The 25892-nt window shown below is 48.3% G+C and overlaps 1 protein-coding gene across 3 annotated transcripts in view; it reads left to right on the top strand.

Moving 5' to 3' along the window:
• Window positions 1–23509, top strand: part of USP28 (ubiquitin specific peptidase 28) — a 71619-nt gene extending 48110 nt beyond the window's left edge. For 2 of the 3 annotated variants that reach the window (XM_075546618.1, XM_075546617.1), the window contains exons 12-24: window positions 221–316; window positions 3452–3631; window positions 7726–7940; window positions 8715–8785; window positions 10300–10528; window positions 14087–14281; window positions 15136–15275; window positions 17274–17452; window positions 17548–17626; window positions 18480–18559; window positions 19047–19170; window positions 21008–21203; window positions 22191–23509. In XM_075546618.1, coding sequence (XP_075402733.1) covers window positions 221–316; window positions 3452–3631; window positions 7726–7940; window positions 8715–8785; window positions 10300–10528; window positions 14087–14281; window positions 15136–15275; window positions 17274–17452; window positions 17548–17626; window positions 18480–18559; window positions 19047–19170; window positions 21008–21203; window positions 22191–22366 — 1960 coding nt within the window. In that variant the 3' untranslated portion in view covers window positions 22367–23509. Of the gene's footprint in view, window positions 1–220; window positions 317–3451; window positions 3632–7725; window positions 7941–8714; window positions 8786–10299; window positions 10529–14086; window positions 14282–15135; window positions 15276–15422; window positions 15609–16597; window positions 16694–17273; window positions 17453–17547; window positions 17627–18479; window positions 18560–19046; window positions 19171–21007; window positions 21204–22190 lie in introns of all 3 variants that reach the window. The other variant, XM_075546619.1, reaches the window with a different exon arrangement.
• The last annotated feature ends 2383 nt before the right edge of the window (window positions 23510–25892 follow it).

Here is a 25892-nt window from a genome sequence, read left to right as displayed (position 1 = left end):
GTTTTACTTCTTCCAGTATGATCTGTATGTTTGCTATTTCATCCTGAGAAGGGCTGGAAGAGGTCACCTGGCCTGATCCTGTCGTCAGGGACCATGTTGGTTGTAGGCTGTACATGTTCATGGATGACTTTTATTTCATTGAGGAGCTGCTCTTGGGTTGCTAGTTGGCTAAGATGTTTTCCATGACTGCTTTAATATATATCTTGTGTTTTGGGCCTAGGTACATGTATAGGAGCAAAGAGCTTATTCGAAGTAAGAGAGAGAGTATTCGAAAGTTGGAGGAAGAAATAAAAGTTCTGCAGCAAAAACTGGAAAGGTGAGTCACCGTCAGTACTTTTGTACTCAGACAGGTAGAAGAGTGGAAATTGAAATCAGATGATTTTCTTATACTTTAAAGTTAATGCATGGTTTAGGGCACAGTACCTGTGATTAAATAGCCAGGAAGTTGTTATGTTTGGAAGAGTGACGCAGTCTTCGTGGTGAGCTAGTATCACCGTGAGCAAACAGTAGTCTGGAGGAGCTTATGACTAACAGGTAGTTTAGGGTTTTTTTCTTCCTTGCAAATTGGGTGAAGGATTGCAGAGCAGAAAATCAGTTTTGCGTTCAACACATGTTATGTTCCATTTCATTGATTATAGGCCCCTCCGTGTCCCTCTCTGTTTATCTGTGTCTGCCATCTTGAGGGTGGGTGCCGGGTGTCTGCCATCTTGCCGTAAGACCACACGGAGTTTGGGGCCATGCACTGTAGAAGAACTCAAGTTCAGATTTCATAGCTCTTTAGGTTTTCTGCTTCTCGTGTCATTTTTTTCCCTCACAAATGTAGGAGGAATAACTGATCCTACCCCATCCGTCTCTCTGTCCACCTGGAGCAGTGCTATTCAGTCGAGAGCAGTGCTTAGTATTTGGGACACATACAGTCTTTTCTCTTAAAAAGCCAAAAATACAAAGTCTTCTCTTAACAAAGAAATCTGCACCATTTTTTTGTGGTTGTTGCTGTTTTTGTTTTTATTTCTGCGGTATCACAGTGACTTCCTAAGGAGAGATCTCTGAGTTTTTTCTAGTCTGGGTAGAGTTCATTGACTTAGCAGTTAAGCGGATCGTAATACTGTCAGTGCTTTTTTTTTCCTGCCTGTACAAACCAATAGTTTGTTTAGTTTGTCTTGGTTTTCCCGTCAGCTTCGTCTTTTTTATTCAGTAAGATCATCTGAGATGGATTGTGTCCACTTACCCATTTGTCTTATTATAGATTTGAGCTAAGAATTGATTCTTCTCAAATACCATCCTGGCAATGATTTGCAGGATTCCAAATGGGGCAGTATTTTAAAGCTTTAATTAGAGTTTATAAGGCTTGATATGTTCAGTTGTTGGTGTAGAACCAAACATACCTGATGTTTTACTGCTCAAAAACCATGTATTTCACCAGTAATTATCAGGGCGTTCTAAGGCGTGCTGGGGGTGTCACGGGTTCTGCTCTGGGCTGTTCAGCGCACGGGGTGGTTCAAGCGCACCGCCGTTCCATGGGAGAACGGGAGGGCTTCAGCTCCCATACCCTACATCAGAATAGACAGAACGGCAGTGAGAGGTTTTTGTTTGTTTACCTTGGTTTTTTGGAAACAAAGCATTATTCTGACTTAGCTAGATTTTAAATTAGATATAAAAGCATTTTCTATAGAACGATATATTGGTTTTGTCTTTAAATAAGTTGACTTAGAATTTTAGATCATTTGTATTTTTTAAACAAGTTACACCTCTTTACCTGTACATGTGTAATACATTTCTGGGGAAGTAAACAGAAACTTAATGGATCCCCTTAGGTAGCAGTACAGAGGTGGGAGGTGATGGCTTTTATGGTATGCGGAACACTGTGGTAAGGTTTTATTTCACCATGTCTATTCCGTTTTGATCCTTTGAAAAATGTCTTTTTTGGAACCATTTCTGCTCTGATCAATAATGTGTGAGCTCGTTGCTTCTAACCGTTGTCTAAGGGAATTCAAGTCAATGTAAGAAAAAGAAAATGGGTTTATACAATTGAAGGTATCTTTCTTAGGGAGAAATGTTTTCCTGAGAAGTAATTTCAGTTTCATATTAAAATGCCATGAGTCTGGGGAAGATGTCAGCTGCACGATGGCTTTCTAGCTGTCCCAGAGTCAGAAACTGCACCGAGTCTGACATTCTGTAGGAGGAAACTGGTCTTTGGCCCATGCCCATCAATGGTTCATTGAACACACACCGAGTACTTCCAAAGACACGCATGCACCGTGTGTTTGCTCTGATGTTGACAAGAGGGGTCCAATCCAGGCACTGAGAGAGTTCCCAGTGGGAGAGGGGTTACTGAGGAAGATGTCACAGAGGAGGCAGATCTTGAGGGAGAAGCACTTCGAGTTGGTGATAGCTGGAATGAAGACAAGGAAACATGGAGGAGCGGACTGTTCCTCTGCAGTTCTCCACCCTTACATCTTCAGATCCTTTCAGTGGAGCCTGTGTCTGTGGCCTGCGTGTTCTCCCCACCGCCCTGTCCGTGTGCACGCTGAGACATGCTTGGGCTGTGTGCCCTCTAACGTGGGGTTCACTTTGGGTTGTATTCCTACACTTTACTTTTCACTAGTGTTTTCACTTCTCGTTAACATCCTTTCTTGCATGGAAACAAACGATTGTTCTTAGTTTTGGAATTGAGGATTTCCCCCCACCCCAGTATATTCAGAGAAGAAAAATAAGGCGTGACTCTGACCTTTTATGTAAAATGAAATCTCAGAATTTTGCGGGTATTCATACCAGTTTGATTATAGGACGGCCCTTTTGATGATTGTACAGTTTAAACTCTATGCTTTATAGTGAACTGTAAGATTCATGAAGTCAATCTCTGAGTCTGACCTGTGCTATGGCAGGAGGTTGGGCACTCTGAGGGGCCTTTAAACATCGGTATAAAGATGGAAGGAAAAGCTTTTTGAAGTCCCCTTGTGTTAAAATCATTTGTAAATGACTTTGGTCACATACTTGAAGATGTTTATTATTTACTAGTTCTAAAGAACTCTTCCATCATTTTTGCCTGGATTTTATGAGACTCCATTGCTCAACATCTTCCCATTTCTAGTTCTTGCGTCTTTTCTAAATTGCTAGGTACTTGGTCTAAAAGGTAGCACAGAACACCCATTAGGTCCTAGCAAGATTTTCTGATTTGAATGCCTATGCCTATTTTTCTTAAGAAACAGAATTTACTTTCTTAGGACCATAAGCTAAGTATGACAGGTATGAAGCATGACTGGCATGGCTAGGAGTAGGCGCTCATTTGGAATGTTCTCCACTGGGTGGTGTAACAGTCGAGAGTGTTTGGCGTGAAAATGCCCAGGGTAACCTAGTAGTGAGTATTATTGACCCCTGTGGTTAACATGTCAGCATGTCTCAAAACACAAGACAGACCTGGTCAGTAAAGGACCATTGTCCTTCCTCTTAGGTATGTGAAGTACGGCTCCGGCCCCGCTCGGTTTCCTCTCCCGGACATGTTAAAGTACGTGATTGAATTTGCTAGCACCAAACCTGCCTCAGAAAACTCTCCCTCTCAGAGTGACTCCAGGGTGGCTCTGCCACTGTCTTCGCTGCCCTGCCCGGTTTCCGACCAGACCTCCGAGGCAAGGTAATGAAAGAAAATGCTTTTATGTGCTAAGGAACCCCACCCTCTCTTTAGCGCCTACCTCCGCAGGCCAATGTTTCATTCATTCATTCAACCGGGCAAAGAGGAACGTTTCTGGGTGGCAGAGGGTGTTAGGGCAGGGACTCCGCTTCAGCTCCTGCTACCCCAAACGTGAACGCGGGATTGCTCGCGGGTGCTTTCTTGGCTACCATCGAAACGCAGGTAGGTCCCAGGCCTTCCCTTCTGGGGTGCAGCCGAGCCTGAGCATGAGCACTAGCCATAAGCGCAAGCGACAGGCACCTCCAGACCACAAGTCCGGTGGAACCCCGCAAATGTTTTGAATTCTTTCTAGGTTTAGAGGTGATGTATTTTGTTCATAATGGTGGGGGACAGGGGTGCCAGCGAGCTCTCTAATGGAATAAAATCAACCTGCCTGACAGAATAAGACTGTTGACATTACAGTGTGGGTACGTGTACACGCACGGCGGTCCGATTGCCTCTGAGCTTGAGGTATCCATTCTCCTGCTGTGGTGAGTTCGCGTCTTTATTTCACTTTGTCCTGGAGAAAAGAGTTTCCCCCCACCCATTATTTTGTTGTGTACGGGGAGAGGGGAGGAAGGAGCGCTTCTTTGATGTCAAGGCTCCAGGAAATTTTGCGTTTTGAATAAGTTTTGCTATGAAGCAAACCCAAATGCAATCAAAAGCGTGTTTTAAGACCTGCTAGTATGTTTTCAAGGCTATATCCAAACCGTTTGCTACTAGACTTCCAGGTGGTTCACACATGCATGCGTTCAGGCCAAACAAAAATGCTTTTAAATACGAGGTGCCTTCAGAAAGCGCATGGAACGAAAAGATAACGGAATTTTCCCATCAACTGTTCGAGGCGGCCTCCTTTGTCATCAGTCAGCAGACGGGCTCTCGGAGTCACATACCTGTCTCGGTCCTGTTTTCCTTGCTGGGCCCCATTGAGTCACTTCCTGGTCCCAGCAACCCTCTTCGCCCAGCGGAGTGAAGCACCGCCGCCCTTGGCCATCCTCCTGACTGTGTATGACAGCCTGTGTCGCCCCTCTGCTGCCCCTCCCTGCATTAATCTCATGACAATGCCTTAAAGCAAAAGCATATTATTTGCGCCATGCCAAAAAAAAAATGAGGTCAGGACTCACCATCTGATTATTTTCACAAAACTCAGTGGACATCTTCTCAAATCATTGAAAACTCTGTAACACGTTTGCAGGAATGTGTCCCCACGTAAAACAAGTTTTCAGAGGGACCAGGTGTTTTTTAGGAATGTCACGCCGAGCTCAAAAATGAGCCAAGAGAAGGGAGACCTTTGATGTTGTTGAATGAAAAGACTGTGGCTAATGTGGAGACAGGCCACTTAGCATCGACACTGGGGAGCTTCTGGTGTAACTCAAGTGGTCAGCGGCTTCACTTTTTAGCGAACATTTTGGTCGGTCAGCCTTCGGCAGGATGGGTGCCAGGAGCTTTGGGCAGGGATCAGCTGCTCTTTTCATCAGTCTTTTAAGCGAGAGCCAAGCTAATGAGGATGGTTTTAGGGAAGCAATCACATGGTGGGTCTGCCGTTCGTATCCAGAGAGCAGGGCTCCGTCAGAACCGGGACATGCAGGGCCGTTGTCTTCACAGCCGAGCTCAGCGCACAAGGCTGTGGAAACTTTCTGGAGATTACTAAGTAGATTTTCTCAGAGGACACAGGCAATCAGGAGCTCTTTCAGGAGAAGTTTTCAGATCGTAAACTACGCTGGTGAGCGAAGGCCAGGGCAGTCCAGCAGCACGCCGGGGCACCTGTGCGTTCCTTGAGGGTAGAAAGGGCCATCCCATGAGAATCTCATCAGGAAACCTTCCTCCCCACAGGCTTGTTTTTAACAAAAATATCAGAGTGTTGTTAAACGGGAATCTTTATTAAACGAAAATATCATGATAAATGGCGAATGGTTAGAAGTTGTCGAGGATTTTGTCTGGCTTGGCTTCACAAGCAATGCTCATGGAAGCAAGGCACATCAAAAGGCACGTTGTATGGGATAAGTCTGCTGATAAGACCTCTTTAGAGTATTGAAAAGCAAGAATGTTACTTTGAGGACTTAGCTGTGCTTGACCCAAGCCGTGGTATTTCCCACTGTCTTGTATGTATATGAAAGGGACATTGAATAAGGAAGACTGAAGAAGAATCGATGCACTTAAATTGTGGGAAAGAATATTGAAAGTGCCATGGACTGCTAACGGGACAAACAGATCTGTCTTGGAAGAAGTACGGCCAGCATGCTCCCTAGGGGCAGGGGTGGCAAGGCTTCGGCTTCTATATTTGGATATACCCTCAGGAGAGACCAGTGCTTGCTTGGAGAAGGACCTCTTGCTTGGTAAAGTGGAGGGGCAGCAACAAAGAGGAGGCCCTCAACGAGGTGGGCAGACAGAGTGGCTGCACCAGTATACTCAGGGACAGGGACGGCTGTGAGGACTGGGCCGTGTGTGGGGTCTGTGGTGTGTTGGGTCGTTCTGGGTCGGAACTGGCTCCATGGCACCTAAACAACAGAAGGTCTCCATGATTTTGTAACCAAAATACTTTTTGGCTTATCCTCCCACTGCCATCGAGTCGACTCATGTCACCCCTATAGGACAGGGTAGATCTGCCCCTGTAGGTTTCCGAGACTAACTTTACAGGATTGGAAAGCCTCATCTTCTTCCTGCAGAGCGACTCGTGGTTTTGAACCACTGACCTTGCAATTAGCAGCTCAGCAAGTGACCTACTACACCGCCGGCACTCCCATGATGTACCATCGTGTGTGCAGTTTATAATGTGTCGACACTAGTTAATTAACATATGCCAATTCACCACTGCGTTTATTTTATTACAAGAGAGATGTAGATTTGGGGGAAGAAATATTAAGAGTCCTTACTTGAGGCTAATAACGTTCTCCTGTCTCTCAGCAAGGAGTGGGAGAGTTGGAAGGGGCCTTGCAGCATGAGATGTGAGGTGTCGGGCTGCTCACCATAAAGTTAGCAGTTCAAACCCACCAAACGCTCCCAGGGAGGAAGGTGAGACCGTTTGCTCCCATAAACATGGATAGTCTCAGAAATCCTATTTGGGGTTACAGTGTCAGAATCAACACGACAGCAGTGGGGTTTTGGTAGAGCTGGTGGGGGGGGGGTGCAGGTTGGATGGTGGCACCCTAGTTAAGTGCTTGACTGCTAACTGAAAGGTTAGGATTGGAATTTCAAATCCACCAGTCGCTCAGAGAGAAAGAGAGAGGAGAGACGCTCTCCTGCCTTAAAGCTCACACCCTTGGGAACTCTGGGGCAGTGCCACTGTATCCTGCAGGGCACTGGATCAGGATTAACTAAACAAGGATGGGTCTGGGTAGAGCTGGAATTGTCTGGCTCTGAGTATTCTCTCTGTTCCCTCCCCCCCAAGGTATTGCCTCAGGCTTCAAAAAGTGTGTGGGAAATTAAATGAAAAGATGATGATTTTTTTTCCCCCAGGATACTTTCAAAAAGTTGAAGCCCCCTTGCGATTCTCAGTTGCATTTTGGTGACTGTGCAGTCGATTCCTCAACGGTTCCGGCCCCAGTGTCCCCTTTTCTTTTTCCTGCTCATCCTCTCAGTGCGCAGGCAGTGTAGTAAGTCCATGTGCACAGCATGGCCATAGAGCCAGGCAGGTCCGCGGTTAAACCCTCTGTCGCTGCTTGCTGGGACATCAGAGGGAACCCACCAGCAGTGCACTCCTCGGGAGAAAGATGAGGCTTTCTGCCCCATAAAGACTTGTAGCCTCGGAAACCCACGGCGACCCAGCCCTGCCTTCTCCTGCAGGGCTGCCATGAGTCCGAATCTAATTGACCTCTTGGCAGGGTTGGTATCGCTGACCAGCTACTTAAGTTCAAGCTGCTAAGTTCCAACAAACCTTGGTTTTCGGTGTAGATGGTAACAGAAGGGTAGCAAGTTCGCGTTATAGGAGACGGTGCCTTTGAAGACATTTTGCTCCATGCTGCCACAGCCACCTGCTCTGGTGGAGCAGCTTGCTTCCCAGAGTAACCCCGGCCAGCGCTGTCCCTTGTCCAACGAGCATGGTTCTTGTCTTCCTTCAGTACAGATGCAGAAAGCTCTTCTCAGGATGCGGAACGTGCCTTTTCTTCCCCTGAAGACCCTGTGCTCACATCTAAGATTAAGCCACTTGTGTCCTCTCGCTCCTCCACGGAGACCCCCGCCCAGCCGGCTCCTCGGACAGTCACGGAGGAGGAGATGAACTTTGTAAAGACCTGCCTCCAGAGATGGCGGAGTGAGATTGAGCAAGATATACAAGGTGGGTGCTTTCAGAGCCCATCAGGCAATGTCTCTGCCTTGTTGCTTGCTTAGAATATTGAGTGGTCGGTACTTTTCCTGAGATTGGTCCCCGCCCCGTTACAGAGGAGCTGTGGAAACCAGGCTTCTAGGGAGCATAGGTTCCCCTGCCAGCGTTGGCTCTGATTGTTGGCCTTTTTTGACTGCTGATCACTTAGTTGGTTCTTCCAGCCCTGAATTCACTGGACCCAACCTTTAAGATTCAGCATTCCTGCCGTTCTCCTTTGAAGATCTTGTGTATTAATGCCACTTACTGAAGCACTACAAACCCTGTAAAATGGTCTTGTGGAAATATTCAGCATTTCGTTCTCCAGCGTCCTTTGGCCTCGTGGTCACATTGCTCTCACACGAACCTGCACTCCCTCCTTTCTCCCTGTATCAGGCGAACAATAGCAAAAGGAACAAAAATCTAAATTCCCCCTGCATCCTTCTTCAGAGAGATTTGGCCCACTTCCTCTCTTTCCACGTCTTGTCTGTGGCGTATGTATTTGGCACCCACATGACCCATTAAGATTGTTGAGAACAGTTTCCACTGTAGGATATTTGTTTAAAGGTAAATATTTTTCAAAGCCTAGGTGCCATTGTCTTAAAACTGAAAGACTCTAAGTGACTTTGTCAGGTGAAGTTGAAGGCCGCAGCACCTGGGCGCAGGCTCTCGGCTACTGTGCTAAATGTGGAATCACCAATGTGGCACGGCATGAAGCGTCTCTAATGGTGAGGACCCTTTCTTTCACAGACTTAAAGAACTGTATCGAGAGCGCGACCCGGACTATTGAGCAGATGTACTGTGATCCTCTGCTCCGGCAGGTAGGGTGACAGTCGGGGGAAATAGTCAGGGCACGTCCATGGTGATACAAAGTGGGGACAAAACTAAAACCCCATCGTTTCCCTGTGAAACCAAGTAGACATCTCCCTGTGATATGAGAGTGAATTTAAAGATCGAGATATTTTTTAAATCGTTTTTGTTTGATTTTTTTTTTAGGTCAAAGAAAGCAGCCTTCTTTTGTACCAACAATAGAACCTAAGGTGTGACTGTCACACAGTCTGTTTGCATGGCAGTAGTAGAAATGTCTCACAAAATGCTCAGTGAAGTGGTGCAGGGGGAACCAGAGCAAGGCTGGTCATCCTTCCCAAGGACCACGAGCCTCCGTCCTTGTTCCCGTGGCAGCCTGCTGCCAAACTGAGTTCTCTAACAACATCCCCCTCCCAGGAGAGGGGGCCGGGCAGACGCTCTTACTGCCTTGAGAAACTGCTTTAAGAAAGCACTCTGGGCCCGAGGGAGACATGGCTTAGCCAGTGACGTCCACGTAGGTGGACAGAGCAGCTTAGGACAGCGCTTTGTTTTTTGGTTGCCAACAAAGTACGGTTATGTTGCTTAGCAGGATTGTACCACGTAGATCCTGGGTTTTTCACATTTTCTCTGAAGGGTTATTATATTTCAGAAAATCTTTACCACCAGTCAAAATGTGTCAAGGTACTGAGGAAGCGGAACTTGATCTCAGGGTGGATTTCTTTCCCCAGCATCATTGAGTCCTCATGCATTGCTCTGTTTTCCCCATCTGGAAAAAGGAGCCCTGGTGGCATAGGGGTTCTGTGTTGGGTTGCTAACTGCAAGGTCAGCAATTCGAACCCACGAACCGCCCCTCTAGAGAAAGAGGAGGCTTTCTGCTCCCGTAAAGACTGACCCCAAGGGACGGTTCTATTCTGCCCTAAAGGGCTGCTATGAGTCAGACTTGACTCGATGGCAGTGTGAGTTTGGGGTGGGGTTTGCGTTTTGTTTGCTTTTGTGATTTACACATTTCAAGTGCTAAAGCAGACATTGCAACTGAAAGAAGGACTAGAGCGTGTGACCGAGTCGTAATGAACATGCTCACTTGAATTTTAAAGCCAAGCACAGTAAGCACAGAATAAGATAACTGCTGAATTTGCCAGGCCCAAACAGGGTAGGCATTTTTCCACAAGGGTATTTGACTTCTCAGGTACCCTGAGTACGGAATAGTAGGGAGAGGAAGCCGTATAAAGATCTGGGTTGGCTTTAGATGCATCGTGGCAGCCGCTCAGAGTTGGACCACTCCTCAAAGAGACGGTTCACCTGTGTGGTTATAAAGATTCAGACACTGTAAATAGCCTAAACTGCCGTGTTTTTCGTTCATTGTTAGTTCATCTTAAACCAGTACGATGTTTTGGTACGAACCCCTTGTCTAACACATTTGCAAATAGGCCACGTTCCCATTTCTGGTAGTAGGGCCTATTTGTGATTTTAATCACCTGAACTGTATCAACTACTTGGCTGACCTGAAGAATGTGCCTCTGACTCGCAGGTGCCTTACCGCTTGCATGCGGTTCTTGTTCATGAAGGACAAGCAAATGCTGGACACTACTGGGCCTATATCTATAATCAGCCCCGGCAGACCTGGCTCAAGTACAACGACATCTCTGTTACCGAATCTTCCTGGGAAGAACTTGAAAGGGATTCTTACGGGGGTCTGAGAAACGTCAGTGCTTACTGTCTGATGTACATTAATGACAAGCTGCCCCACCGCCACGCAGGTAAGTGTTGGAGCAGACGCCGGAGCTGAGGGGACAGCTATACTCCCCAGAGGACAGAAGTCTCACACTTCTTACCAAAAAAAAAAAGACTTAACTATACGTTATTTTGATTATTATAAAGTAATAATGTATTTCGAAGCTACTAACGTAAGTGAGGTGAAATCCATAGAGATCGTTGTCATGCGCACGGGTGAGCTGAGATGGACTCATTTTGAATCGGACAGCCATACAGCCTACTATGCGAGGGATAGTATATTAAAGAGGAATGGCGTCTCCTGCATAGTCAACAAGAGCATTTCAGGGTCAGCCCTGAAGTACAGCACTCACCTGTACGGAAGATCAGATACTAGAACTGTTACTCAGATTTACCCACCTTCACTGGAGTCAATGGTGTGTGAACACATTGAATTCTACCCACTTCTGCAGTCTGAAATTGATCACACACGCAGTCAGGACGCATTCATTGATAATTCTGGGTGATGGAGTCCATCCACAAAGAGGAGAATGAGGAGGTATTGGCAAGTATGGCCTTCCTTACTGATAGACATGACACCGGAGGCCACGTGACACAATCTCACAAGACTAGCCAACCCAACAACTCTTACCCACAACAATAGGAAGACAAAAGGGAGTCGGGAGGAAAGGTCCGTTTCTTTTCGGTTTCCACACCTGTCCCCTCGTTAGGTGTACCATGTAGGCTTCAAGATACGGATGTGCTAAATTGTATTTATATATCTTTCCCCCTCATTTTTGTCCATACGGAATATTTTTATATTCTGCATCTTCGCAGCTGTTTTTTACCCACCCATCATAGGAGTTGGTTTACTTTCAACAAATGGGACTGGCTCGTTGTTTTCAACATCTGAAGAGTAATTTATCCTGTGATAGCGCATAGCTTATCTGACCAGCTTCCCTTGGATAGATATTTAGATTGCCTCTGGCTTTTTACTTTTTTGGTGAGGGCCTCTTCCACATGATCTTACACGCTTTGGAGAAGAGTTGAATTTTAAAAGTGGGTTTGCCTGAGCAGTTTCAGACTCCTCACCGAACCACTGCCCAGAACAGTGATACTGGTTATATTGGTACCTTGCACCTTAAAGCACGCTTTCAGACTTTGTTTCTCTAATAACTTGTCACTCGCAGAGATGGGCAGTGCAGAAATGATTATTGTTCACACTCTCCAGCTGGGCAGGAGGCTCTGAGATTCTCCAGTGTCTAGAATCAGAGATCCAATATTTATTAAGAGGCAGGCCCAAGAGCTGGATCCAGTTTTGTCTCAAAATTCTGTGTCGTTGTCCATTTTTTACTCTTCTGTCTTCCTTTCAAGGAGCTTGGTGCCTTGCAGGGTCATCCATCGGGCTACTAACAACAAGGTCAGTGGCTCAAACCCACCGGTTGCTCCATGGCAGGCTGATGAGGCTTTCAGCTCCCATAAAGAAACCAATGGGGGCATTTCTGTCCTATGGAGTCGCTACGAGTCAGAATTAATTGAGTAGCCAAACTCATACCCCAGCAGTCGATTCCAAGTCATAGTGACCCTGTAGGACAACGTAGAAGTGCCGGTAAGGTTTTCTGAGACGGTATGTCCTTATCGGAGCCGAAAGCCTCATCTTTGTCACGAGGGTGGAGGAGTGTCAGGCGGTTTCAAACTGCTCGCAGCCTAGCACATGGCCCTCGCGTCGCCAGGGCGCTCTCCGCTGGACGGCAGTGAGGGCTTTTGTCTGTCTGTCATTTTTTTCCCCGTGAGTGAACAGCATTTCACATGTAAGGTCGCGGGAAGCCTTTTCCCTCTATTTTCAGGGTTTGCTATGTTGTGTCAGTAAAAGCGTCACGTGTGACCCTCAGATCGCGTTTTGTTCTGGTTTGTTAGTGTGGTTGTTGGGGTCCAGGGTGAGGACAACGGTCTCTTAATGGTAATTTACCCCTCAGTGTTGTTGCGGTCTCAAGGTTTGCAGTGTCCTTGTGATATCACAGTCAGTTTCCGTCATAACAGTTTTATGCTTTGGTGTTGTGTTTAATTGTGGTAAGTATACAGGTAACACAATGTGGCCGTGTCAGCATTTTTTATATACACACAATTCAGTGACATTAATTAAATTCATATGTGCAGCTGCCCCTCCATCCATTTCTAAGATTTTCCCTCACCCTTTCCGGATGTTCCAGTATCCCCTAATTTCCCTTCCCTCCCTCCTGGTAAACCCAAACCAATCCTGGCAACCCTGTGGCAAAGGGTGGAACTGCTTTTAGAGCTGCAAAGACTCCACCTGTGCAGGAGGCGACAGCCTCGGCGTCCTCCATGAAGCACCTGAGGGGTTGGAACTGCAGGCGTCACGGCTAGCACCCCGAGTGGTTGCCCCCTGTGCCCCTGGGGCCTCTCTTAGCCCTGGAACCCACTAATAAACTGACCGCTGGACATTTGATGCCTCCAGCTCTTGTCAGTGGGATCCTAAAGCACTTGGCCTTTAGTGACTGACTGCTTTCACTCAGCCTAGTGTCCGTGGTTCCTCTGTATTGCAGCATTATCTGAACTTCTCTTTAGGGCTGAATGGTGTTCATTCATTTGCTGATGGACATCCACGCTCTCCCTGTGTTTTGGTCATTGTGACTGGTGCTCCCGTGAAGGCTGGTGTGCGTGTTCGTGTGTCCCTGTGGTCGGTTCTTTAGAGGAAAAGTCCTAGGATTGGAACTGCTGGATCACCGTCAAATGAACTGCTAACCTCTAAGTCGACGTTTCTGGCCCAGCAGCCCCTCCGCAGGAGAAAGAAATCTCTGTTTGCTCTTAGAGAGAAACCCTGTGGAGGGAGGGTCACTGTGAGCTGGGACCGAGGCGATGGCTGTGGTTTTGTTCCATCCGAGCTTGTAATGAGCAAATACGACTGACATGGAACCATTGTTTCCTTCTGTGGTGTGTAGTGTCACAGCGAATGGGAACCAACAGATGGTGCCTACGGTCGCTTTCTGAGAGCACCAAGCTGTGTGAGGGGTGAGGCCGTCAGAGGTCCCCACCCACCCTTGAACCATGCAAAAGGTTCACACAGGGAGCTGCTGAGTAGAGGTTGGAGAGGCAAGTCCACCCAGAGGTGCCTAGTGATCTACTTCCAGGAAGTCAGCCCTTGAAAGTCCCAGGGGTGGGCTAGCCGAGAATCCGACCTGGCTTGATGACCACTGGGGTTGGAATGCATGGAGTTCCCTCCTGCTCTCCTGAGCCGTGGGTGGACAGTCTTGGGTGGAACAACACTGATAGAGCTGTGGGTTTGAAACGGGCAGTTTGCTGAACTTCTCCAGACTGTGTGGTGTGTCTTTGCACCGATTGGGCGGTCTGTATTCCACGTCTGGACTCTGTCTCTGCATTTGTTCATCCACGCATTCTCTCGGTTACTGAATGGACATGACCGCGTCTCGCTGTTGGTACAGCCGGGCACCCTCACTAGCGTGCTGTGGCTGCGGTTAGCAAGGTTCTGGCGTCTTCTGTGCGTACTCTTGGTGTGGGGTCTTCCTTCCTACACAGGGCCTTGCGGTGGGCGGCACCGCGTCAGCTGTGCCTGTGCTCTTCTCCAGCCTCGGCCCCCGAGGAGTCGGACCAGATGCTGGAGGAGCTGGAGGCCCTGTCTGTGGAGCTGAAGCATTACATTCAGGAAGACAACTGGAGGTTCGAGCAGGAAGTGGAGGACTGGGAAGAAGGGCAGTCGTGCAAAATGCCTCAGATGGATCCCTCCGCCAGCTCCACGCCCCCGGAGCTCTCTCCGTCGCCAGGTACCCGGGAAGCATCCCCAGCATGGCTCACAGAAAGTCAGCGCCGGGCCCGTGCGCTGACTGGGGTGGGCAGCGGGGCGGTACCCCAGACAGACGAGCGAGCTCCTTATCGTTATAACCTATCACTGGCATAGCTATAAGAGACACGGCGAGGACATGGGTAGGTAGACCTTACGAACAGTGGGTCCCATCTTATGACGGGGTTACAGCGTAGCCACCCCCTTCGAAGTCAGTTCTGATGAAAATCGGGTATCTCGCTCTTAATTTTTAAAAGGTTTTCACTATTACGCTACTTTAAGTTACCTCTGCCTTTATAAATAAGTCATAAAACTGACCTTCTGTGAGTGAGCATCTGAGAACGTTAACATCAGGTTATGTGTTGCAACATTGTATCGCGGTGGCTATTACAGTAAGACTTGGTGGGAGCGCGCGCACGCACACACACACACACACACACACACTCTCTCTCTCTCTCTCTCTCTCTCTCTCTCTCTCTCTCTCTCTCTCTCTCTCTCTCTCTCTCTCTCTCTCTCTCTCTCTCTCTCTCTCTCTCTCTCTCTCTCTCTCCCTGCGCTGTTCTCCAAAGAGGACCACTGGCTGATTGAAAGCCTTGACATAGAGGAGCATTATGAAATTGGGGGGACGCACTGAATTGAATAAAACCTTCACGGAAGGATCTCCATCATTCGTTTTGAGGAGTTATTTGAATGGATTTTTTTATTTATTTAAAGATTTGGTTGGGGGCTTACATATTAAATTGTATTTATCCTAGTTGTCTTTCATCGGCGTATGCTAGACGTTTTTATTCTTCAAATTATCAGCTGCTCAGACCTTTGTGTACCCTGCTTTCTCAGAGCCCTCGGTGGCCTCTTCTCACGGGGCCCGCTGCTTGTCATCCGAGCACGCTGTGATAGCCAAGGAGCAGACGGCCCAAGCCATCGCGAACACGGCCCATGCCTACGAGAAGAGCGGCGTGGAAGCGGCCTTGAGCGAGGTGAGAAGGTCCGAGCCTCGGGGCTTCCGGCAGGAACTGTCTCCGTTGTCTCCACGTTTCTCTTATTCTGTATCTCTGCTCCATTTAACTAACCCCTCATGGTGTCTCCTTTTCCCCTTACTCTTTCTCTCCATTCTGCTGCCACAGCTCAAGGAAGCTGATGCTCAGGAGCCCAGCCCCCAGGAATCAAAGCTTGCAGAGCAGTCAGACCAGCCCCCGCAGGTTCATGAAGCAGAGCCTGCTGCCCAGCCTAACACTGAGGTCTCAGAAGTCGAGATTCCCAGTGTGGGAAGGATTCTGATTAGATCTGATGCAGATGGATATGATGAGGAGGTACAAAGACCGTGCAAGGCTTAGCTGTTTGTGGTTCATCTGTCGTTCCTCTTCACGTGGTTGGCTTCTACTCTTTGAAGGTGCCCGACAGTAGTATTTTCCCCTTGAAACAACTCATGGACAAGAGAGCCCACTTGGTTTTAACCTGAGTGGCCATTCTTAAAAGTATAGCCTTCCATCCAGTGTCTGTCTCCCCCATCATACACTTACTTATGGCCCAGAGAATTCCGTTCATTTCCTTTAAAAAAAATTATGAACAACAACCAAAAGAAAAATGCCTTCTAATTCTCAGATAGTCCTCTTTGTTTTTGGCGATTTTAGGATACTGATCTTCTTCCTAGTGTAGATAATATTTCAGTTTCGCTTTTCCATTCCGAAGCTTCAGGAAGAAGCCGTAGAATCTCCGTGTTGGTTGCCCATCTCCTTGTCAGTCTGCGCTGCACATAAAGTGTCTTGCTGGGCCCCGTACATTTCTGTTGCTTCCCGTACGCTGTCGGGGTTTGTTTGTGTCTTGTTATGTGTATATTTTTAAAGTCACTGGAAGGTTTTGATTGCCTTACTTAAAGTCATCTGTGCCGCCTCCAGTTTCCAGATGCGCGTAAAGACGCTCGTCGTCTTAGTAAAACACTAAACACCTGTGTTTCAGGACACTCGCCACACCTACAGGATCACATTAGAATCCTCACCGCCGACACTTCCCCTCTGAGAGCCCTGCTTTCACTTGTCTCTCAGTAGCGCTGTGTTGGAGTTGTTTTCAGACATCTCTGTTCATCGTGCTAACTCAGAGGGTGTACAGGGACAGCTTGTCGTGGGCACGGCCCCAGCATTGTGTGGAGGGAGGGCTGAGATGCGTGCCGGCGTGTGTGCATGACACGTGGTTTGAAATAAGAGGCTGATCAGGCTGCTGATTGGGAGTTCGCCTCTCTTTCCTACTGCGCTTTTCAACCTTTCTTCTGTCCTTTCTCTCTGTCTGTGCCTTCCTGTGGCAGGTGATGCTGAGCCCTGCCATGCAAGGGGTCATCCTGGCCATAGCTAAAGCCCGCCAGACTTTTGACCGGGATGGGTCTGAAGCAGGGCTCATCAAGGTATCGCTGTTTTTCACATTCGAATCCTGATAACACGGGCCGAGTAACATCCAGGCACTAATTCTGTAGGGGGGGGGGACAGAGAGTGGGGGTGTGATTAAGAGGATTTCTCATTGAAGTCAAACAAGACACTGGCTTTGTCCCATTCCGGACAAGTAAGGAGCCAGGAGTCCCCTGGGACCGAGTGTTCGTCATCGGTGGAGCTGCCATCCTGTGCTGCGCAGGTGCAGGAGGGCTGCGTCATCACTGCAGTTGGGAGCCATGGCGTGAGTGTTAGGAAGTAGGTCCCTGGCCACCACTGTATGTCTGTGAATGTTGGAGATTCACATCAGCGAAACTCAATAGACCTGAAATCATGAAAGCTAAACCCTTGTTCATCCCAGCACTTGAGTGTTTCCGTTGCCAGAACGTTGGAGGAGCCTTATGCCCCAGGACACGCAAGCCACGTACGGGTTCCAGAGTTGTCCTGTGTTGGCGCCTGCCTGCCTTGTTCCTTAGAGGCCAGCAGCCCTGAGAGGCTCTCCCCCGGGGAACAACTTCCCGGGGAGCACGCTGTCTGAGCAGCCGTTCCGTCCCCCAGGCGTTCCATGAAGAGTACTCCAGGCTCCACCAGCTGGCCAAGGAGGCACCCCCCTCTCACAGTGATCCTCGCCTTCAGCATGTCCTGGTCTACTTTTTCCAAAATGACGCCCCCAAAAGGGTGGTGGAGCGGACCCTCTTGGAGCAGTTTGCAGATAAAAATCTCAGCTATGACGAAAGGTGAGTCGCTGCCGGGCCCTACCAGCTCTTCTCTGTGGTTGGGGGAATGCTTGACACATCCCTCTTCCACTGCCTTCTGAACTCTGCCCCAATAGGTCAATCCGTATCATGAAGGTGGCTCAGGCGAAACTGAAGGAAATCGGTCCTGATGACATGAACATGGAGGAGTACAAGGTGCAGTCTTGGCCTACATCCCTGGGTAGCCTGTGAGCGTAGACAGTCATGCCTGAGACCCGGGCGCTGCGGCCTAACTGGTGCGGTTGTGTTGTCACTGACGGACAGCTTTTTCTTACAAAAGTAAACTGGGAAGCGTTGGACACCCTAAGGTTAAGGTTCTTGAAGTCATTGCGTTGAGTTATAAGTATTATAGTTTGCTAATAGGCATTGAGATGCATATAGATGACTGTAAATTCCCCCCCAAAAATTATTGCAATCTAAATTCCCCCCCAAAAATTATTGCAATCTAAATTCCCCCCAAAAAATTTTTGCAATCTAAATCCCCCCCCCCAAAATCATTGCAATCTACCTGCATTCATATTATATGCCCACTGTGGTTTGTCTAAGAGCCCGGGAAGTGCGGTGTTTGCTGCTTCGCAAAGATGGCAGCCTGGGACACCCAGAGGGCGCTTCTGCTCGGTCTTCCCGAGGGATGTGCGTCCCCCGAATGTGCTGTGCCTGGCCCACTTCCTGTGCCGTGTGACTGGGAACTGGCTTGTCCTCTCATCTTAATCCTTGTGGGTGGTGGTGTTCGACCTTGAGAGGACATTGATTTAAGCCCGAGCCGAATGCTTTTGACTTGGAAACTAAGATCATCGGTTTTAAAGGGTGTGTGAACTAAACATATCATGGAAATTAAAGCCAGAGGTAGACTTTTATTCTAAGTTGTGAGTTGGGTTTTATCTGAAAGCCTTTGGCCTTGTTGTCTCATGTGCTTCATAAGTTGGTGCTGGATTTCAAGGTGACTGCGGGGGAGAGTCGACGCGGTTTGTTGTGGCCGTGGTCATTAATGGCGGACATTCCTTTTCAGAAGTGGCATGAAGATTACAGTTTGTTTCGGAAGGTGTCCGTGTATCTCCTCACAGGCCTGGAACTCTATCAGAAAGGGAAGTATGTTGGCCTTTTATTTCACTGAAACTATTGGTCAGGGGGCTCTGTTTATCAGAGACCGAGAGCCCGGGGTTCTGCTCCTACCCCGAACTTCTCTCCAGCCTGTGTCTGAACCCCACGGGCCGCTTCATCCCTCCCGGAACGACAGGCTCATGATTATTTCTCTGCTGTGCAGACTGGGTCCTCAATGACGAGGGAAGGGCCCCAGGCGGAGTTTGGAGTAAGCGTGGCCCTCCGATCCCTGCTCCCCTCGCCTGTTTCAGGGAGTTCTCGTGCTCTCTCGGTCTCTCATCTACCGTGTATCAGAGTGGGGAATGGCTGCAGCATGTGGCCTTCGGGCTTTTCCCAGTGTGCCTTGCTGCCTCACTTTTAAGACTTTTCTATGGCCGCAGGCAAGTTGATTGAGAAGACCTGGCAGCAGGGAGGTCTAGACCACGGGTACTTGAAGGACGAGAACTCAGCTGTCGCTTCGCTTCCATTTCCTAAGGTACCAAGAGGCGCTGTCGTACCTGGTGTACGCGTACCAGAGCAACACCGCCCTGCTGGCAAAGGGTCCCCGCCGCGGGGTGAAGGAGTCCGTCATCGCGCTGTACCGAAGAAAATGCCTGCTGGTGCGTGCCACCCGCCCAGAGCCATCAGAGGGCTTGGCTTGCTTGTTTGTTGTCTTACCTTGCTCACCTGTGTTTGCTGAAGCTGGCCAGAGATAGAACCTAAAGCTCAGACTAATGATTTTAGACTTCTGATCTCTAGAGTAGTTTTACCCTAGAATTAGGGCTTTTTTTTCCCCCCTCAAGCTATGTTCTGTGAATATCATTGTAAAATTTCTGGTGGAAGTTAGGGTGCATGTTAATCACGCCCTGTGTCCGCCGTTTGTCCAGGCTCGCCTGCACTGTAGCAGCTCTGTGCGGCTCCCTCACCAGAGTGGGGAGGTCTGTGTGTGCAGGTGTGTCGTCTTGCTGTGTCCTTGGTGCCTGGTGTGCAGTGAGCTTACAAATAGATGTGTGTTGAAGATGGCAGTGGTTTTTCAGTGTCCCAGGCTAAGCTAGTAAATAAAGAATTTTAATGACTTCTACGAAGCTTCTGCTTTGTGGGGGGAGAGAAACAAGGTTGTTCCCTTATGGGTCCTGTGAAGCAGTGAGAGTTGGTCCTGCTGCCCGGTGACTTCTCATCATACACCCGTGAAGTCTCCCACCTCTCCTGGCCCATTTTGCTCGAGGAAGCCGTGTGGAAAGAAAGGCTGGCCCATCTCCCCGAGGGCTTATCTAGGTGCTGGGAGCTTGGGCGTTTTTTCCCTAGTACTCAGCACCTTTCCTCATGCTGGGAGACGTTAGACAAGCCTGTCTACCAGTGCCTTGGTCTTGGCAGTGCCAATGGAGGAGACTTAGTTAGGGCATATGCTAATCTCAAGACGTTTGTCTTGTTTTTACTTTGATTTCTGTGCAGGGCCACTTGAGACTTGAGGAAAAGGCCCACCTTGTAGATTTTTTGGGGGGTGTGAATTTCATGAAGCCATTCCTTTGATTTTACTTAGCAAACCCATATGTGCACTTGTAGGACCCCTTCCCCAATTCCCTAGGAGTACAGCTTGGGGGTCTGAGATTTTCTAAGTGGCCACCTCAGGGTCACCCAGGGAGCTTTCAGACCCCCCTCCCCAGACCATTAAACCAGAACCTTTGGCCTGGGTGTCAGTGTTCCCCCTGCAGATAGTTCTCGTCTTGAATCTGTCTTTTTGGTAGAAGTAGGTATTAGACATGAACTTGGCTTTGAAAACAATAGCTTTGGCCAGTGGGTCCCAGCCTTTGCCACAGTCAAAATCACCCTGGGAGGTTTTTAAAATGGCAATACTCAGGTCAACTCTATACCGACTGAACCAGCACGTCTTGGGAGCCGGGAGGAGGCAGCAGTAGTTTGTAAAGATTCCCCAGGCAGTACCCACGTGCAGCAAAGTTTGAAACCTCTGTTCAAGCTCTTTTTAAAAAGGTGTTTCTCTTGCTCAGCCTACCCCCTGGATTTAACTTTTTCTGTGGATCATGCTAATGCTCCCAGTGGACCTTACACCAATTCCACGCTGTTTCCACACGGAACCATGTAGTGGCCTGGTTCTGCAGCCCTTCTCAGCGTCTATTTCTGAGCTGCTCCTCCCTCGCCCACATGCACCCACTACGCCCTGAGCTTCCTGACCACCCTTTCCAGTCGCTTTTGCTAACCCGACCCGTACAGCTCATTCTTCAGTCTAGAATGCTGGACGCAGCCCTTCTTTACTAGTTAAACACTACTTTGCTTAACTTTGAGAAGGCTTTGGGGGTATAGTTGTTATTTTTCATTTAAAGAGAATCTTAGGGCAAAAGTTTTAGGGGCTCACCTACCCTCCGTGGTTCCCGAAAGCCTAGAGTCTGATGTTTCTCTCCCCCCCCCGCCGCGCCCCCCCACTCTGCCTTTTATCTGTAGGAGCTGAATGCCAAAGCAGCTTCTCTCTTTGAGACCAACGACGACCCCTCTGTCACGGAGGGCATCAATGTCATGAATGAGCTGATCATCCCTTGCATTCACCTAATCATTAACAATGACATCTCCAAGGACGACCTGGATGCCATCGAGGTCATGAGAAACCATTGGTGCTCTTACCTCGGGCAGGATATTGCAGGTATGTGGATCTCAAGCCTTCTCGTTTCTGAGGCGTCTCAAGTCCAGCCATACAGTGGAACCCCACACTGGAGCAGGTTGGTAGCCTGGCCCATGCCCTGCCACCCTTCATGTCCCCTGGTGCTGCTGCACCACTCCCACAAATAATCAGCCAGCCCTGTCAGAAGAAACCGTGGCTCTCTCGGAATGTCCACTTGCTGCTGCTTTCTCCATCCGAACTTCCTTAGGGTTTAAAATGTCCAATCGACTTAGAGTTTGATGGCCAGTCATTTCCCTGTGACTAACTTCACAGGATGCCACAAGAAGGTTTTAAACAGTGCTGGCATGAGGGTGAACATGGAGTTTCCGTGCTGGTCCTGGGCATCGTGGGGAGGGGTCCTGGAACCAGGTGCTGCCCTTCGGTGAGTTAGGTAGGCCTAGCAGGTTGCTGCCCTGCGATAAACACTCCTGTGTTTGTTTCTCATCGGCGTCAAGACGCTTACTCCCTTGACTTGTTCCAGTGTTTGAGTTAGGAGTATTTGCTGAGCAAGGTCTCTAATGAGTCGTTACGTCCTCTTGGTGCCTTGAGTTTTAATGTATCCCCTGTATGAACTCAACATCACGTTTTGTACCATGTGAACACGCTGGTGTATGTTGATGGTAGACAGAAAACAGCCAGTTACATTATGGTAGAGAGCACCCTGTCTGCTTTCTCCAGCCGTAAAAGGTGATTGACTTCAAGACTGATCCCGGAGGAAGTGAGTAGACAGCGTTACTCTGCCATCACGAGATGGGCGGAAGCAATGACTTAAAAGAATCCATCAAGGGTGTCTTGGCCCTGGTCTGGCTTGAAGGGATGGCGATTTCTTGCTAGCTGGCCAGCATAATGCTTTGACCGGTGAGCTCAGCTGGGTAGCGGGCTGTGCAGACTGTGTTCCGGGAGGGCTGCCGGCTGACGTGCTATACCCGGAGGCCTCTGCCACGGTAACCCTCTCGTTTCCCTCCACAGAAAATCTGCAGCTCTGCTTAGGGGAATTTCTCCCAAGGCTTCTGGATCCTTCTGCAGAAATCATTGTCTTGAAGGAGCCTCCGACAATCCGACCCAACTCTCCCTATGACCTCTGCAGCCGGTTTGCAGCTGTCATGGAGTCGATTCAGGGGGTGTCAACTGTGACGGTGAAGTAACAGCCCCAGGTTCAAGGCCCGCCCTGGCCTCTGACTACCTGCCCGTCACACAGAATTCCGTTGCCACAGTGTTTCCCCTGGGAAAGGGAGCAGACAGACGCTCAAGAACTGAGTCGAGACCCCAACCCTACTGTGTGTGTGTCTAGAAGGATTAAAATTAAAATTGTGCACTTTTTAGGTACAGAATTGTAAAGACTTTTCCTAGGAAAGGCAGGAACCGGTGTACTGATGTATGAAGAGGTGTCGAAGACCTGAGATGCCTTTTGTGCCTACCTACAAGAACGTTTGGGCTTGCCCACTTCTCGCGGCAGGCTTTTTACCCTGTCCTGCCAGTCGGCAGGATTTTGACAGCAGGATAGGAAAGGGATCCATCTTGAACGTGAGCCAGACGAGCAGCTACTAGTTATCCTATCAAAAACAGGCGACAGGCCATGTAACAACTGTCACCTGCAGGAGAGGAGAGATCAAACCCGGCCTGGCTTGACAGGAGAGGACAAAATCGGGATGCTTGCTGATGAAGCACTGCCCTCCGATGGGTGTGGGGACCGTCAGGTCCATGTGGCTGAGAGTTGAGAGCATACTGTCTGTCTTTCTCTCTCTCTCTCTCTCTCTCTCTCTCTCTCTCTCTCTCTCTCTCTCTCTCTCTCTCTCTCTCTCTCTCTCTGTCTCTGTCTCTGTCTCTGTCTCTCTCATTTCACAGTTTAAAGTCAACCAGAAAACCTCGTGCTCAATCCTGAGTGAATGAAAGGAAAGCATTCAGGGAGCCCTACCGAAAAGCATTTTGAAACTTGACTCAAGGTAGTGTCTGAATAGCTGTAACCATCTCGGGAAATTTCTCTAGCATCTGGAAGTTGTCCAAAACCGGTGTCTAAGGCTGCTACTGGCCCAAGAGAACATTTTGGCTCCTTTAAAAAAAAGGCAGTGTGGATTTATAGAAACAAAACATGTGTGTGTCTATGTCCATCCATGTGTCCATGCAGAGAGAGAAAGATCCCATTGGGTGTTTTTAAAAGCCTCCTGACTGGTACTATGTTTTAACCAAATTTTAAGGCTTCATGGAAGAATTTGGGGGGATGGGAGTTGGAGAACGCTTACTAAAAACTATGCAGATTTTATAAATGTGCAATAAAAGGATTTGTTTTACCTTGGGTGTGCAGTCTGACTTTATTTGCCCTTCACCTATTTTTACCCCTTGGGAAAGGTCAGGACTGTAATGATGCCTTTCCTCCAAGTTTTGCCTCTAAAAGAAAGAGGCAAAATAAAAAGGAAAAAGAAAAAGGCAGGTGAAAGACTGACAGCTTGGTCTGTGGGCGTCTGGGTTTAGAGTAAGAGCAGGGAGCACTCCAGTCGAGAGCGGCACCTAGTGGTGAGTGGCGAGTCTGCATCTTCTGCTGGTTGGCTTGCATGCCAGTCTACTGTGGACCACTCAGATTTTAGAAGGCAAATGTTAATTTTCTTAAAGCAGCACTTCACCTATTTTGACTAAATTGATGGTCGGCCATCTTTTCAAAATATACAGAGATGCTCTGTGTTTAAAAGCCCGTTGTGGGGATTGGACCAGTTTTCCCTCAAGGAGAAAGTCTTTACTGGGTTCTCACTCGTGCTGATTAAAATCATATGTGTCACCATTTGCCTTCGACTTCCTAAAAGCTTCCATCGCTCGGTGCTCCTGTTAGATTCTTTGACTTCCCAGAACCCGGTGAGGGCAGCCCCTAAGTCAAGGAACCAGGACACCAGCCCTTGCAGAGGGGTGATAACGTCAAAGACTGGACATTTAACTACGGCACACTGCCCTGGAAGCCACTGGGGACCTCAGCTTGGGCCAAGCATTACCTGTAGTGCGTAGTGGTGCCTGTGTCATTTGGGCCCAGTCACCACCAGTGGGTGCTGAGAACTGGGGTCCTTTTTCCTCATTCCAGCTTCCTTGTAAGAGCCCGGTTAGTGCTTAGCGGCTAACTGGAAGATCAGCGCTTTGAACCCACCATTTTTTTCTGTAAAAATTACAGTCTTGGAAACCCTGAAGGGTCTAAGTTTCAATGTAAGTCTTAATCATCTTCCGTAAAATTTATTCCTGAGTTTGTGGCATGTCTGAAGCTGTTTTAATTATTTAATTTCCACTTCTATGGTTGATAACTGGTATATAGAGAGAAAGGTGAGTTTTAAATAAACCTGTATCCAATGATTTTGTTAAATCCACTTACTGAGTTTAATAGTTTACCCGTAACCTCTCGGATTTCCCGCATAGACATTACGTTATTTGTAACTGAGGGCTGATTTGCTCTAGTTCAAGTCTTTCTAGTCTTTCGGGTCCTTGCCCACGCAGGACCCTGGTACATGCTTAACGGAAGTGGCAAGTGAGGACCTGGGCTTTCTCCTTGATGGTGTGACATTAGACTGCTTTAGTTCAAGTATTAAGTGAACCATGCATTGTCAGAATTAATTTGGTCACGATACATTTTGTTTACATGGACCTGGAGTTTTCACATTGTGGTATGGTGCTTTTGTATCACCGTTCATGAGAGAATACCAAACCCACTGCCATGGGGTCTGTTCTAACTCGGAGGTGACCATATGCGAGAAGAGAGCCTCCTCTTTCTCCCAAGGTGCAACTGGTGGGCTTGAACCGGTGGCCTTGTTAATTTTCTCCTAATGTTCTTGCCAGAGTTTCAGAATCAAATTTGCGCTATTGAATGAGTTGGGAAATGCTTCCTGTGCATGAGGAGCAATGGAGTGAGTGAGCGGGTTATCTATTCCTTAATGTTTGGAATAACGCATCGATGAAGTCATCTACGTCTGGAATTTTTGTTCTTTGTTTGGTTTGAGTGCTTTTAATTATAGACTATTACAGACTTTTCAGAATCTGTAATTTGGTTTGGGTGCTACTGATGTTCGTTTGGGGAAAATTATTACCAGTTGTTTGCTTTCACCTAAAATGTGTTGGCATGAAGCCTGCGTGTGTGTGATGTCTATGATCTCCCATGTCTTCCTTTCACGACTAATGATATGTAAGTCGTATCTGATTAGTATTGTCAGGGCCTTAGTTTAGGGTTTTCAATGAAACATCTTTTGTCCCTTTTTTGCCGCCTTTTCCTTGCTTGCCACCCCCAAAGCTCTTCCGAGTTGTTCTTAACCTTCCTGCCTACCCAAAATTCCCCGTGACTGCCCTAGGGCCAGGCCTTGAATACAATGATTCGAATGTAACGGGTTTGGTGGACCAGCCATGTGACTTCTGATGCCCAGTCGTCGCTGAGGGCCCTTTCTTCACAGGACTTTTCTCTGAAAGCTGCTACGATGGAAACTAAGGTGAGCTTCGATCAAACACCAAAACTCCCTGCCACAGAGTCCATTAGGACCCGTTCTTGTGAGTTTCGGAGGCTGCTTATGAAGATAGAAAGCTCCAGCAGCCCTCTGAGAGGCTAGTGGTTTCGAACTGCTGGCCTTGTGGATCACAGCCCACCACGTAACCACTCAGGGCTCCGGGGTCATGGTAGTGTCAGTCCCCTCATATGCTTGCAAACACTGGACA

This window comes from Tenrec ecaudatus, chromosome 4 (assembly GCF_050624435.1).
Source record: "Tenrec ecaudatus isolate mTenEca1 chromosome 4, mTenEca1.hap1, whole genome shotgun sequence".
NCBI lineage: Eukaryota > Metazoa > Chordata > Mammalia > Afrosoricida > Tenrecidae > Tenrec > Tenrec ecaudatus.
The sequence above is the reverse complement of the archived record's forward strand: the minus strand, read 5'-3'. Positions and strand labels throughout refer to the sequence as shown.